At 36.7% G+C, this 16,398-nt stretch overlaps 1 protein-coding gene across 3 annotated transcripts in view; it reads right to left on the bottom strand.

Annotated features, from left to right (window-relative positions):
* The window catches only part of LOC114355566 (RNA-binding protein 38), a 29,916-nt gene that overhangs the window by 10,001 nt on the left and 3,517 nt on the right, over positions 1 to 16,398 (bottom strand). For 2 of the 3 annotated variants that reach the window (XM_028308497.1, XM_028308498.1), the window contains exon 2: positions 11,693 to 11,834. In XM_028308497.1, coding sequence (XP_028164298.1) covers positions 11,693 to 11,834 — 142 coding nt within the window. The remainder of the gene's footprint in view (positions 1 to 11,692; positions 11,835 to 16,398) is intronic. The other variant, XM_028308499.1, reaches the window with a different exon arrangement.

Raw genomic sequence — 16,398 nt, 5'->3', positions numbered from 1 at the left:
TAGTGAGCTCCGACAAAAGATAAGCGAGCGAGAAAAGATGAGATTTTGGCACCTCGCCAGCGCTGGTGTCGCGGCAGAGGCGGCCGCGACGACGTTCCCAAAACTGCGTATATTTAGACAAAATAAAGAGCGCGCCGAAGACAAAACGAGACGCAACTCTGTTTTATAAATAACCACGTCGTTCGCCGGACGGACTCAGCCTCGCTCGGCCAGCCTCTGCTCGCCAGCTGTTGTACATAAATAATAATTAAGATACGAAGAAAGTTTACTTCGTCCAAATTTAAAGGTACTCGAATCGTGCTTTATTTCCATTTCTGTCAATACGGCACGCGCAAGTATTGCAGGAAGAAAAAAATTGCTTGCGAATAATTTGACTAGATCTTCTCATCTCACCATTAGGTAGCTATATGTTTTCTATAAACGTTTGCTAACGTAAAGTAGACTATGGTTTAGTTAGAAGGTAACGTTTCATAGCATTACGTGGTAGCTCGAGGATTATGGAGGAGCAGGGCTTCGCACGGAAGTGGCGACGCGAGGGATCGCGTTACGGCGACAAAGGGAGCGGAACTAGCTACTACACTGAAGTGTTCCTGCGCGCGGCGGCTTCGGAGCTCTAGGATCAAATTCTCTAATCAAACAGTAATCTACCCTAATAGGATTGCGGTCGACTCACACTTGTATAGTTGCAAGGAAAAACAGATTTAACGCTAGGGTACCATCAAAAACTTTTAAGTATATTTATGCCATCTAAAAACGTACAGCATTGAGCAATGCAAATGTTTTTACTGGGTTTTGTGGCTGATGTTTTAACAAATACCCCACGGCTATAGTTTTAGAATCAAAAAATGCTGGTTTGATATTTGTATAATGATGTACAATGCAATGTTTACTTAGATGACATTATAGTCGTAGCAATTCATTTGTATTTAAAATTGAATGTTTTTACAGTAAATATGCGGGACTTGGTTAATATTTATTATCATGTGCTTTATCGGGATGGCAAAGTGGACTAGAATTTGGGACACATGCCATATATCCTCGCGATACGGAAGACACTATTATTTTCTTGGAACGGGTTCAACATTTTTGAGGTCATTAGTGTAACGACGTTGATTAATTAATTCAGGTAGTAGCTCGAAGCTGTAACACGTGTTTTATTGCTGTTTTTAAATGAGTGAAATCATAAAATAATTTGAACTTCATTTGTAGTTATTGTAAGTAAATTTAATGTAAGAATGATGGGAGTTTTTACCTTCGCAAAATCATTTATTTATTTCAAAATCAAGTCTAATTTCCAATTCTAATAAACAAATCGGATTCAAACAGCGTTGGTATTTGTAACAATTGCCTGTTCCAGTGCCTGGTAATAGAATAAAGATATATCGCTAAGTTTGATAAGATCGAGGCCGCGGTTCGCGCTGCAAACCCACCATTATGGCTTCGTTCATACAATTACATACAATGCGCAGCGCTATCGATCAGACGTACTTTTATCGCCAATACGATTTGAACACGAATTTTAATTAAAACTTTGCCACACTAACACACATTTTATGCTTTAATTACCATTTTTTTCCACAGAAATGCAATATCACATTTCCATCTACAATTTTGTATAACATTGATATGAAAATATGAAAATTAAAATTGATTTATCAAAGTCTAACTAAACTATCTAGGTATAACAACGTTTTTAAAACTCTAAATCATTGTTTACATAATTAATGTTTATTCTAATCAATCTTAAGTTTCACATTACGATACTCTTCATACAAAGAAATGACTAAAACGAGGAATACAATCACATTCAATCTGATTCTATTAATAGTCATTGTTGAAAAATCCCATCGATCTAACGCCATCAAAGCTAATATTTGCGATAACAATGGACTCGTTTACAAAACTGACAAAGCTAATGCACTTTTCCCAAAACAAAATGATGCCGAATCTACTTACTTTGATCTCATAACGGATAGTACATAGTACAACAAACTTCATGAGAATGGAGAATTGCATTAATGTTAGCACTATCATTTCAGTTTAAATCAGAAATAAATAAATACTTATTCATGTTAACTATTTCACCGCGGTGGGACTCACATTTTGCAAACAAATCGCAAAGAAGATCTCACAAACAAAACTGTTGGTCACGTGCCGATGTCGAAACAAAAAGCCTCAAGTTTTGAGAGGGGTGAGTGGGTAAAGGGTGAACAGTACAAAATACAGACTGTCGAATTTAACGTTTAATGAGTGCTGAAACTTGTTTAGTGATAGCAAAAAGATTAATTTTAAATTATAGTTACTTAAGAACTATTCGATCTCACACACTGACTATGTAGGTATGTAGGCAGTGTATTTTTTCATGATTTCTTTTACGCGTTTTAAATTAAACCTAACTACGTCAGACAATAGCACCATCAAGCTAAACATTGTGGTATTTTATGGTAGTCATAAATGTATGATATTGCAATAATAGTCTTGTGCTCTCGACTCTACCTACCTATATAATATTGAGATTTTCGTTGTATAGTTGAGTAGGATCATAATAAAATCTGTAAAAAGCATGGGTTAATTAAAAACAGTCAAATCGGCAACACTAAGAGCTTACTTCGATGAAAGGCGTTATCAACCATAAAATATTGCGCATCATTATGGGAGTTCTTTTGTTTGCAAGCACAAAAATCGATGTAAGCAGCGGCTTGCCCACGACACACTATGTGCGTAAAATGAAAAGGATTATTGATCGGTATGACCCACGCTAACTGCACCAGGGGTCGAAATATCCGAAATAAAAGGGCAGGGTTGCAGCCGTGCACATGAGCTGCACTCAGTGCAACTTTATAAAGACGCTGATTTAATCTATGCACAAAATACATTATGTTATTTACTAGAGACCAGTCGTAACAAGCATTTAAAGTTTTAAATGATTAAAAATTACATTATTGATACATTATACAGTACAGAGGTACAGTTTTTTATTTTTTTGCAATACCTTTATCGGTCAACTAAACATATCCAGTATCTGTCAGTACCTACCACACACAAAAGTAAGAATACTTCAGGCGGATCGGTTGGATACGCCTATCATACCACGCTAATTGATTGAATAAAAAAAAGGTTTTTTTTAAAGAATGGCACTGCAATCGAACTTGTAAAAAAGTAAAATCTTATTCCATCATCTAAGAACAATTAGTTCTCATAGCATTTACTCACTATTCAAAAGTTTCGTGCAAAAATACAGCGTTACACTTAATTATAGTTCATCGATCGGCGAAATCTAATTAAAAAAGTCGAAGTTCGACACGACGTGAACACGGGCATACGCATAAGTTATATTTTTATGATGCTTAATTGAATACTGACAGTTTTTTATTATAACAAGCTTTGTTTGGTTAAATTATCTTCGGCATCAGCACTGCCCCAAGGAAAATAAAAGCAACGGCAAGACTGGCAAATTCCCCGTCTTAATACCACTAAGTAAAAGCTCAGACGTATGCAGTTTTAATAGGAGCGATTTTGCAACCAACATGCGTAGTGTGATGAAATAGGTCTTTAAAACCGAAGCGAAAACAGCGGGGGTTGAATTCGTTAGGACTCGACCACACTTGACAACTAGTCATCGCCACGACGACGCTTGCCTGCAGCGTCGAAATTAAAAGCGCGATAGGTATCGATCGCAGAGACCCACGGTGCATAGGGCCTAAATCCCGAAGAATAAAAACGATGGGGTCGACGGGACTCAACACGGGCACATGCATAAGTAATGCAACGGCGAAGGGCGCGCGTGGCACGCAAGCCTGCAATGTCAAGCCGCAAGCTTCGTTAATCAATGATGACTGCCCTGCTTCTGACCAATTAAATGGTTATCGTTGAAATTTGAAAACCTCTTTCAGTGGGTCAAGAAAACTAATAATGGGTTACTTCATCTTCAAGAACAAAACAAATGAAAGTGGTGTGCTGTAACTCATTCATAATAGTTAGTGTTCAACAATAGATAGAACTAATTGTTAAACGTGTCTCACTCAAGACACGGAACGAATGTTAAGTTAGTTAACGATGGAATAACATAATGAGACAATAGTTACTAGAAAGAATTAATAAACGGGTCATTTGATGAGGGTAGAGTCATGTAGGTTGGTTTGTAGAGACAAGCAACAAAGCACTTGTAAATTTTAATGTCCGCGTTCTTTGAAACTTCTGATAGTTACAAGAAACTACATTAATTATTACAAGCAAAGGCAATGTTTTCTTCAATTCGGTCTTCAATCCCACCCCTAGCCGAGTCCATAATTCGAATGTTTCGGGCACCCACGGACAGGTGTGAATCGATTACCGTGCCAGTTCACTCAATAATTCACCACGTCGCCCATGTTTGGACAAGTGGCCGCTCGGCCTTCATCAACACTATAATATAATAAAACTTTAACAATGTTTTCATAATCGACGCCCCGAAATCGCTATCGATAGCGACCGCGACGACGTATTTAGAAACTGGCCTACAAATATTCGTACCGCAGCAGTTAAAGCGAGATACGTAAACAGACAGCGTAATAAAAGCAGAATAACGCGCTAAGTACAAACTACAAGCCGTGGAATACACACCTAATCAAACAGAGCAGGCGGCCGCATCGCAGACAGTCTCAATATTAAGCTGACATTAACTACTTTTAAAGCTAGTACAGTTACATTATTTTCAAAACAATACAAAATTGTTGTTTAGCATTAGCAATCATTGTCCGTTTACTCTTAGATAAATCTACTGCTTGATTTTAAGTGAAAGTCGTACCAAAATATTTCAATTCGTAAACCTAGGTAAGTAAGTAAGTATAGTGCCTAAATACAGAAACAATTTACGACCGACGAATGCGGGGGACTCCTTTAATAAGAATGCCCTAAAGACGAAACCTAGGTAATTATGGAAAGTGGTTGGATCATTCGTCGAGTTGTCCCTTCGGAAAAACCCCCAAACATAAGCCAGACTTTCGAACATTAGTCAGCCACAACAACACGACCGATTTTATGCAGAAAATTCCCAACTAAGAAGTGCCTATGATATATGGCGAGTATTCCAAACAGGATACACGGAAATAAAAATTATGCGTTGAATGACGATGTTCTACTGTATGGAGGTAGCTTCTACTTATCCAGATTAATGCTTATTTATGTTGGCTCGTGTCGAATGCGCGGGCGCCGAAGACAGACGCGCCGTTACTACGCCTCCATCACTGCCGACGAATGGATTACCATAAAAATATAAAGAAAATTTGTGCGATTGAAGCTATCAATCTTCATTTAGTTTTACATTTAACGATTGTTTTGATCTTTTTAATGCCAATCTACGTATTTCAAATCGTGCCCCAGATACGAACCTCATTACGTTTGACCTTGATACCAACTGAAAACTATCATTCTGAAATACACGAGTAGGAAAACCAGTTTACTTACTAAATAAGTAGGTACATACATAAGAGATAAGTAGTACCTACCTACATTCACTGTTGCCAGCTTCCCCTGTTCATGCAGCTAATCTGCATTTGTGAATAAAAAATAAGTGCACAATACAATGCAATATAAAGGACAACTAAAGCGCAGGTACGAGGATCGGGTACGCCGGCTGCGCGCACGCATCTTTGAAAGCGAATCGCAGCCCCTCACAAAATAACGGTAACGAACGTTGCATTGAAGACCGCCGGAACATAAACCGGCCTAGTTTAACGGACGGACATATTGTGTGAACATGAAACAGTTCTGAGATCCAGCTAGGGCTGCTAAACCGATTTTGTAACCTTGATAGCCCTCTTGATTCCCATAAGAACTTTCTTGGCCACTAGTTTTATTAGTCTTATACAAAAACAAATCAAGTTTTTGTAACGGATTCAACATCCGACAAAGACATGATATTCAAACGGCTCTGCAGGAAACTTTACATTAAAATGCAACAAAACAAAAGACAATGACTCTGAATCTTTTGGTTACCAAAAAACATGGTCAGTCCCACAATTTGGCTCATGTGTACGTATTTATGAAAGGCCGACGAACAACACACCACAGTCATAAACTTTCTTAAGACATCCGCAGACTAAACAGGGTATGGAAGTTAATGCGATCCAACAATAATATCTGTTGAGACGTTCACCCTGGGCGTCCTGCTCGTCATACATTTGATTTTAATGTCTACTGTGCATAATTAATTAAAAATTTATTGATGATTACTTGATTATTAAAAACCCTAAAAATCACTAGGTACTGCCATTAATCGTTTGAAGTTCTCCGAGCAATTTTTTGCTAAGAATGACACAACAATAGGAAAGTGTTCTGCAATTTGATGACTGTCTCTGGTCTAAAAATATTTTTATTATCTTTTTAGTTAATTAAGTATTTTGATTTGACACCTAACTGGAACTAATTGTACCGGTTTGCTTATCCTCGGACGGGGTATAATTTTAGCCACCACACCGTCTCATCATTTTGAATATCGGGTAATTAAACCCAAGTGACGCATGCCCATCACAGTAGGGTTGCCACGGCTCGTGCCCACGGGGACACCCGGTCCCGGAAAATACTTACGGGCTAAGGGCCAAACATCATAATAAATTATTCAATTTAAATGATGATGTTAAAGAATAACATATACCTATTCGTTGAATGGTAGTGAATAATGCAAGAAAAGAGCGCCCATTAATTCAGATTCCATTCAGACACCAAATTCAGACCTGGATTAAGCTGAAAAAAGAATTTGAACATACTCGTAGGTGGTTTTTCTACCCTTATATCATGTACCATAGCTATACCTAGTTAGCTGGCATAAAATAGAAATACTGAATCGTTACGTGGAAACCGTTTCGCTGAGTTACCCGCTGACTGCCGTTGGCCCTCGGCCTAACAGGAGGCATATGGCGCGGCCGGTACGCCACAACCAGGTGTCTCGTCATGCGCTCACGCACCCATTGTACACACTCCGCTCCCCGCGACCCTTGCCAACTCTCGGCACAACTCCTCTCACCTCAGAATAAAGCTCAAACTCGTACAACAAAAAACCATTCGCAACTGACCGTGTGGGACAATACCAGCTCAACAAACGCTGTAAGGATGCCAGTTCCACGAGTTTCTCAGACGTCCTAATTCAATGCGATCAGCTGTTCAATTCAGAACAACTTTGCTATATGTGTATTCCTTGCTGACAAAAGGCTGAACGCAAATTAGATTTAAGTATGTCTGGCTAAACCTGATCGAGAGATTGTAACGTACTGAATGAGAACAATGCGGTGTTTTGTTCAAATAAATTGAAGAGGAAAACTGCGATGTAATGGCTATGTCGTTATGCTCATCTCTCGTGTGATAAAAATATCTTGTGGGTAAAGAGATTTCATTGTATTAACTCTAAGGATATTGGAATCTATAATTTTTATAAACACGGGATCTAATAAAAATGTTCAACAAGACTTGATTAGGTTGTGGTGGAAGCCCAGAGTAAAAGATTGATATCTCACGATGACCGAGACGATCTCGCGTCCTCGACGACCGGCAAATTAGTCGCATACAACTGTTATCACAACCGTAGCTATCAATTCAGGTATGCGCGGAAGTCGGTTGTCGCGTCATTGTATAATGGAAACCATGAGACCATGCGTATGTACTCTACTACGCTTGTAGCAAATGGCCGGGCAATTTAGACGTGCATCATTTGAATAAGTGCCAAGTCGACGAGATTGTATGATTAAGCATGTCATCCGAGGAAATTTCAGGGCTTCCTTTGTTAGCTCTACAACTGAAATATTGCGTTTCATGATGAAAAATGTAGAATTTAAGCTAAAATTTATATGTAAAACGTGAATCTGCTTTTACTCTGAAGTTGAAAAACATGCTTTTCATTACCAAGAATTTAGCTGAACGAGTAGTAATTTTATTATCATACTATGCATTGCATATTGCATATATTGCATACATACACAATATGATTTTGAAAATGAAAAAAGTTACTTTACATTCCATAAACATGTACAATAAATACATTTTAAATTTACTTAACAACTTCATTTGTTCAATAGCGTAGCAGATTTTATCTGTTTTCAGTTTTCAGGTATCAACTTTTAAAATAAAGAGGGCACGAGGAAAACTGAAAAACTCTTCTGAAAACTTTGTACATTACATAATGTAAATTTCTAACTACGAGTATAGAGATATTTATATCGATGAAGAAAGTTACCCTCTAGGACTTAATTTATAGTTGTCGGCACCGTTTATCATGTATAATTTCCGCCGTCAAAAGTCAGCCATAATTCTTTTCGGCATAATTAAATCAGAGCAAGTGTTGTATCACCTTAGAAGGGTTGGCTCGGTTTAGGGCGCATTCAATTAGCGATCCTGTCGGCCACCGAACACTTCCGCTTCCGAGCGTTTAGCCGCTTCCGGCGGGGGCGGGCTCCCTGCGTGCCTGTTCTCGCCTGTGCAACCTGACATAGCTCACAGTATTCCTCCAGTGCTTGAAAAACTAAATACTAATGGCATTTTTTAAGTTAAGTTAAGCTAGCACCCATAACACAAGCATATTAATTGCTTACTTTGGGGGCTAGGTAGCGCTATGTGAAATTGTCCAAAGATTTTTTTTTAAATACCCTGACTGACGTGGCTGGTGTGTCTATCATTCCTCGCGTATTGTTTTATTTAATCAACATCCAAATCAAATTAAATTGTGTAAGTTTTATAAGTATCTTCTTTTTGTAAAGAGGCTGCGTGGATTTGCTAGTATCAATGGCTGTCAGAAGTAACGCACGTGGTAACCAAGCAAGTTACTTCAGAAATTGTTTACTTTGTAACTTTGAAGAGTTTCACCAAGAAACCAAAAAAATACATAAGATCTGGAAAATGTTTTCAACTTAACCAGGTCAAGAAAGTTTGTTGAGAATGTTTTCTGCCCAAGGGCAAGCAAGTTATACCAATAAATGATCCGAAAAGAACTTTATTTTACATTTATGACACTTCAGTAGAAAAAACGCAATGAACTTTCGAAAGTTCTTTCTTTCCTGTAGGTAACTATCTGGATTGAAAACGGAATTGGAAATCGGTCATTTTAATACACGTATTTTACTTGTATTACACGGGTAATTAGGTAATATTTAGTATTTAGAATTTCGTGCAATGTCAGTTAGGCTGTTTTAATTTTGCTATGTCCCTGTTCCCTGCAGCGTGTCCCGCTAATCAAGGCGCCGTGAAACACGTTACGTACATTTAATGATTTTTTTATAAAAGTATAAAATAAAACGTGTACATTTTAACGATTGCCCATCATTTGATGAGCGCGGACTGCGCAACTTCTATCAATATTGCTTTTATATCCAAAATTTACTTTACGTAATAAGTACCTATAACGTTAGTAATTACGTTATAAGGTAAATATGTAAATAAATAGGGGAAAGCATTCAAGACTTCAATATGAATGTATTATAAAGTAGGTAAGTAAGTACCTACCTACTTTTAAATATTACTAAAGGAGGTTTACTAAAAGTAAGTAAATACAAAGTTACTTCAAAATAGGTGTCCATTGTTCAATTCCAATTGTATTCCAGTTGAACAATGTTAGTAATGGACAAGTAAAATTCTTCAGTAACGACGTCTTTTCATATTATTCAAGCATAGATTGAAGATACAATCTCATTTGTATTTTTTTAATGTAGAGGGAGCAAAACAGATGTGGGTAATCGATAGCTTTTCTTCTTCTGATATTTCAAAGCATAAACATCAAAATGGATTAGGAAAATAAGTCATTCTATGGTAAGTTGATGACTTAATGAGCCATTAACTAAATATCAATCAGTAGCTAAGTAGAACACTTGAATTGAAGAGATATGATGATGTTGTTTCTTACGATAAGTGACAACCACGGAACAGAATATGTTCGTTACACGTGTACGATGCCCTGAAACTTTTTTCAGGCAACGTGTATTTTTTCCAATATTATTTCAGCTTCGTTGCGATGCCCATTTACGTCATAGCACGGGTTATTATACGAATGCTCATTAAACAGAGATCTAGATATCGATGATTGCCAGTCCACTGTCATTTGGTAGCTTTGTCAAACCTTGATACACTATGGGTGAGCATTATGGTGTATTGTGTCCACTAATAATTATTATTGCTATTGACTAACCGCTGATACACCTATCATAGAGCACTCATAATATTTGTATTTGTAGTTTGAATATTAAAATGTAACTTCAGCGAACAAAACTTAAATAATGAAGCGAGGCGTATCATAAAAATAAAACTGGATGAGCTGCCGTTAACTCTTTCTATATTAAATGTCATTTAATTTTATACCTTGAGCACGCACTCAAAGATAACAGAAATAATAATATTATCGTTGGTTTATTATCACTTGCTATCGAAAACTAATCAACGCGAGATAAAGCATAATTTAGGAAGATTTTGATTACATTTAACCTATTTTATTCTATTATTTCCGTTTATGTAGGTAAGGCCTGATAAAAGTGTGACGGTAATTGTTATTTCATTACAATTATAATACCTTTAATGAATGATTTTATCTAAAATTCACTAATTGTCGTAATAATTATGTTCCAGTGGTGCTTCGCATATGTTCACAGAATTGACCCCCCGTGGTACTGATTGTAACACACGCGTAGTCTTACAATTTTTTGTCGGTATTTGTGCGCCCGCGCAACGTACAAAAAACGGAGCCGAGCAAAAAACGCTCCTTTCCCAAACAGCTGAGCGATAAACGCCCACAGTGAGATGCGACCGGGATCAAAATGAGCGTAGTAGAAAATGGAACCCAAAAATCATATACTCATATTGATTTTTATGATCAATTTTAGCGATCCGGATTTCTTTCTACCGTGGTCTGAAATATCGCTGTTTCGCCCATAAAAAGTTAGAAATCACATAAATGTAAAGTGACGTCTCTTCCAACAAAATCCTTGTAGCAATAACTACATAGGTAGGTAGTCAACCCTTCACTGTGTAAATAACCCTAATCTTTGAGATTAACTCGTTACTTATCCGCATGTGTGTAACATTTTAGACCTTGATTGCACTTAAATAGACTCAAAAGTGGATTCATTGAAAACATTATAATAATAGCGATTAGTAGATGATGATATTATGAGAATCATGCAACCGGCTATTACAGTCAAATAAATAAAGGTATCTAATTATCTTTTGATTATTATTATGGTAAACAAACAAAAAAACAACTGTAGATTTTCGGAATAGTTGGATAATTTTAATATTATTAATTTGGTGATTGGTTGTCATTAAAATAATATTATTTGCAAATAAAACTTCTTAGTAATTATTGGAGAAAGTACATCAGGAACATAGATCACAGTCATGATAAAATTGTACATAATAAATGTAGCTGTGAACTATAACAGCCGTTGTGCAACCATGGTGTCTAGGAAATTTCCCGTTTACAATTTATGAAAATGGTTTTATTTTCATACGGATACTGAAATATGAAAAACTATGAATCTTACGAATTTTCATAAAGTGTAGGATAAAATACATTATGAAATTATAACGTTTAGAAGATGAATTTAATTGCCAATCAAACTTTACGGGTAATACAATATAACAATACCTAGAATATCTCTGAATCGTCACAAAGATGATATAATATTGGTAGCCTTCATAAAAATATTATTAAAAAGTTCATAAATAAAAAAGTTCGTACAATCATGGGACTGACCTGGCGCGAGGTTCCCCCTGGGTTTGGCGCCGAGGATGGCGAGATTGACGTTGGCTTTCCTCCCATCGATGATGGGGTTCGGGTCCTTGCAGGCGCGCTCCGCCGCCGCCCGGTCGCCCATTATCACCTGGAATTGACACCATTTGTAATACACTTCGCACTTTTTCAAGAACTAGCCTATTACCTTACAGCTGTATCCTACAGCTAAGAGATTGATTTCAAAAATTAATTAAAAATAACTGTCACCCGCTCAGAATGTCATAAAGGTATTTGTATTAAAGTTATTGCAATGAGGGTTTTCGCGTTTGAAAAATCCGCCAGATGGCAATACGTAGACGCGAGGTCCAAATGCTGCGTGATTGGTGGATTTTGACATATCTGTCAGTGTCATGTCAAAAATAACCAATCAAACCAACGCGAAAACCCTCATTCACGAAGGCGAGTGAGCTTTACATGTGTGGTGTGGTGGCTCGCTACTGTTCGATTTTCAAAAGTTTTGACAGACATTACACTATCGTTATGTGCATGGACACGTACACACACAAGAAAGCTCACTCGCCTTCGTGAGTTGCAAGAACTAATTATACCACACAAAAAGTAAAAATTCATCATTTAATTTCGTTGTAAATAAAAATTCTTGGTAAGAATGAGTGTATTTTAACCTGAAAACACATTCATACTGATCGTTAACGCGGAAGCCATAATAAGTAATCTAAGAAAGTTTTTGGCAAACGTTTTGTGATTAGTTCAAAGGAAAAGAAAAAATGCGAGAATAAAGAAGTAAATCTTCCAATTGTAAACTAAATACTACTTTATGTCAGTGCTAAGAACCATCGGACTAAATTAATAGCGTTTAAAGAGAGATGGTGATTATGTGTCGATAGCAAAAATAAACAAAATGAATGAATTCGTAAAAACTCGATACTACTCGTATACACGTGTTGTAACGAATAGCAGATACAATCAATTTCTTGCGCAAGCACATCAACATATTTTCCGATCTTATTTATTCGACTCTACAATTCAGCCGACAGGTATGGTATAGTTTTGCTTTATAATTTGGTTCTGAATCGATTTAAATACGAAATAACATAATATATCGGTGGGTGACGTCGAATCAGCATTACCTATTGTAATGCATGCGTGATCCGTAGGTCGGCACCTCGACAGTTCCACCACCGGCGACCGGCGTTGCCTGACCTCCCTCGTACCCTCGTCGCCAAACAAAGCAAGACGACAAAAACAAAACACAACTGCCTCTGCTAGGCCAAGTTAAATTGGCCATTTATTTAAACACACTAAACAAACCAGCAGAACTAAAGCAATGCACGATGACCTCCAGATACGATTCGGTCGCTATTCGAAATTCAAAACGTTATCCTTAGAAATGCAGCGGCAAAAATAAATTAGAGCAAAAAACGATTTCTAATAGAATAAGAAAAAATAAATAAATAATGTGCATTTGTAATCGGAATAAGTTAAAAAACCTCTATCTTTAGAGGACAAAAAGGTCAAAAGATTGCTTCATATTCATAGACACGATACACGTTTTTATTTTTTATACCTACTTACATTCTGACAATTTATTCAATAAAAAATATCATACATATTTATCCCAGGAAACTGTTCCTGAAATAAATTCCATTTTATTGAGTCACTGTTACAACTACTGAATTTCTGTTTTAGCACGCACCCAAAGCATTTATAAGAACTAGTATAATGGATTTCTAATCAAACTGTAGTGTTGTTTAAACCATACAAATCGAAATTAGGCACGGCATAGCATGTGTAATGAAAGCAACCAGTAAATTAAATTTCTTTTTTGTTTGGTTTTTTATCTACTTTTTATAATGCCTATAGCAGTTTCTTGTTTACATACTTAACCTACCTATGTTAATAGCAACACTTTGAAAAATACAATAAAATTAGATTTGTAATACTGCTAACAAAAGACAATCGCAAACGCAAATTACAAAATATCAATGAAGTGTAAAGGTGACTATTAGAGTCAAAGGCAAGGAAGCAAAGTTATGAGGTATTCGACCAAATTGTCTCTTCGATATCGACGATTCTGAGAACTCAGTACCTCTAGTAGGAAAAACTTTCGAGTTCGTTTCGTTGCGTATTCAAAGTGTCATCGAAAAATTTTGTATGAAAAATTAAACAGCGCCCCCTAGGGCGGCTATAATATAGGGGGCGCTGTTTAATTTTTCATACAAAATTTTTCGATGACACTTTGAATACGCAACGAAAAGAACTCGAAAGTTTTTCGTACTAGAGGTACAGGTCCACAACTCGCCAGTATCGATTCGCCTAACTGGCCGACTTTGGTGTAGCCCCACTTTTACGATATTATTCATCGATATCGATTGTGATTGCCCTACTCTAGCAATGTCAAGATCTTGTTATTTTAGGGCATTTATGAAACGATAAAATTTTCCCTTATACGAGACGAAGAAGGGTTGGTCGAGAGAGACATTTTGTTTTATAAAAGAATAATTATGTATAAATTTTTAGATTGTGGCTTTAACCAATATTTCAAGCTTGAACCCAGTTTTGAGCGTCAGCATCAGCAACATACTTAAGTATTTTTTACAATCAACAATTTCACCGCTAAGTTGTCATCCAGTTAGTTCCCAAAAGGATGAAAGTGGTGTTTCGCTGCTATTAATCATGCAACGGTATTGTCGTAGATAAACACACGTTACGCCACTTTAGGCCTATCGCAACTTCCTGCCCGCGGCGCTCGTTGCTCAAAAATTTGCATAATTGCTTCAAAATACTCCGAATCCCACTTTCAACCTTTTTTATCGACTCATAAACAAAATTACCGAACATCTTCTTTGAGTGACAAGTGATAATTATTTTTTGTAAAAATGCAGGTGCCGTATTAGCAATGCGCAATACTAGCCCTGAGACAAAACCTTTTTTTAACTAAATGGAAAATGTCCCTATGGTTTTCATTGTATCCTAATTTCGTTCTTCGTCTATCTACGTATAATTATGACTTTGTATAGCATGGAGAATCGGTTCAATTATGCCTTAAAGATATCATTAGCCTCACTAATCTCTTCAAACCTGAATATTAATATAAAATTGCTTACTACTCGTACACGTAATATCTAGTCTAATAGATAGATACCCACTTCAATTACATAAATTACCTACATCATGAAATATGTGTGAGTAACTATATTTGTAGAAATATCATGTTTACTAGACTTAAATCAACATTCGTAACACTGTAACCGTAATCGTAACGCTACGAAAATGGTAGCATCTAACATTACTATTCGCTTGATTGCGCCTTGATCTATGTTATTCATCTCAACTGTCGCAAAGATCTACGCCGTAGTCTCGTAGCGAGTAGGCGTGCCGAAACGCGGGCCGCCCAGTCGTGCCCAATTGAACTGCCACGCCTTTGTAATGAAAACCAGCAATTAATTTGTATTAGTTAATCGCTGACTACTTAATCATTTATACATAAAAGAATATACCCCAACTTGTAAGGTGTGACAAGCTTGTGTGGTAGAGGGTGATAGCGTAAATGATAATATCAAAGCGAAAAAAAGGCATCACAAAGTAATGCACTACAAGTTTTAGCTTTAAAATAATTTCAACCAAAGAGCTTCCTGAATGGCTGAAGCTACGGCCATATATGTATTCTGCCTCACTCGAAGAAAGAGCTATGGTTTGTTGTTTCTTAAAAGGTACTTATTAATACTTATTTCCACTCCCACATTGCAAGTAACTTGAACTTAGAGTCAAAGGGCTTGACTTGCTAGTTTACGATTAAAATACGACAAAAAGTTATCAGCAAACATTGTAAGTATAGTTATTGTCGATCTACGTAGTGCGTTACTTGACCCTGATAGCAAGGTAATATTTGTTGCTATACCAATATATTTGTGAAGCGATTACAGTTTCGTGGTACCAGACTGATCCAATTAGGTACTGTGCGTTCATACTTATTTATTTTTATTAAATAAGCTCATTGATAAGATAATTTTGGCTTCCGAGACGTTGTTATCTTTGCCAACTTTTAGATTTCACAGTTAGTTCAAATATCGAAAATTTACGCTATTGTTTACAAATTGCCATCACAACACATAATATTTACTTTTATCTATATTTAATTTATACAATAACAATATAACATAACTTATGTAATTTTAGGAATATGAAGTTGTGCTAGTAATAATAAGTAGGTACTTGTGCGAATAGACTTCTTGTTTTTAATTAGAAAATAAAATGACTTTGTGTTCAATCCATTACTCGTTGTATTTTTTATATTTTCTTAAATAACCTATTGAATTCTACAACATATAAATATTTCGAACTATTGCAAAGAGATTCCTAGAACTCGCCAGAGATGGAGCCGATAACCCTCAAATCGGCGTAGAACCGTTCTGTGGCATTACCAAACAACTAGCCACCACGCTACTAACCGCCCTCTGCAAACAAGAGGCTATTGAGTGGTGGAAGTCTACATCGGGACAAAAACACTCAAAAGCACTCATTCAGGGATATAGCAACAAAGTAACTAAGGAACTGCTAAAGTTCAAAAGATACAAAGCCTGTGCAGTGACTAGAATACTAACCGGCCACTGCAAACTAAACAAACATAAATCAAACATGAACATGACCGAGGAAACTCTGTGCAGATTCTGCCATACAGAAGAAAACACGGC

This window comes from Ostrinia furnacalis, unplaced genomic scaffold (assembly GCF_004193835.3).
Source record: "Ostrinia furnacalis isolate ACB-3 unplaced genomic scaffold, ASM419383v2 OfSCF2422, whole genome shotgun sequence".
NCBI classification, from domain to species: Eukaryota; Metazoa; Arthropoda; class Insecta; order Lepidoptera; family Crambidae; genus Ostrinia; species Ostrinia furnacalis.
This window is presented reverse-complemented; position numbering and strand designations above follow the sequence as displayed.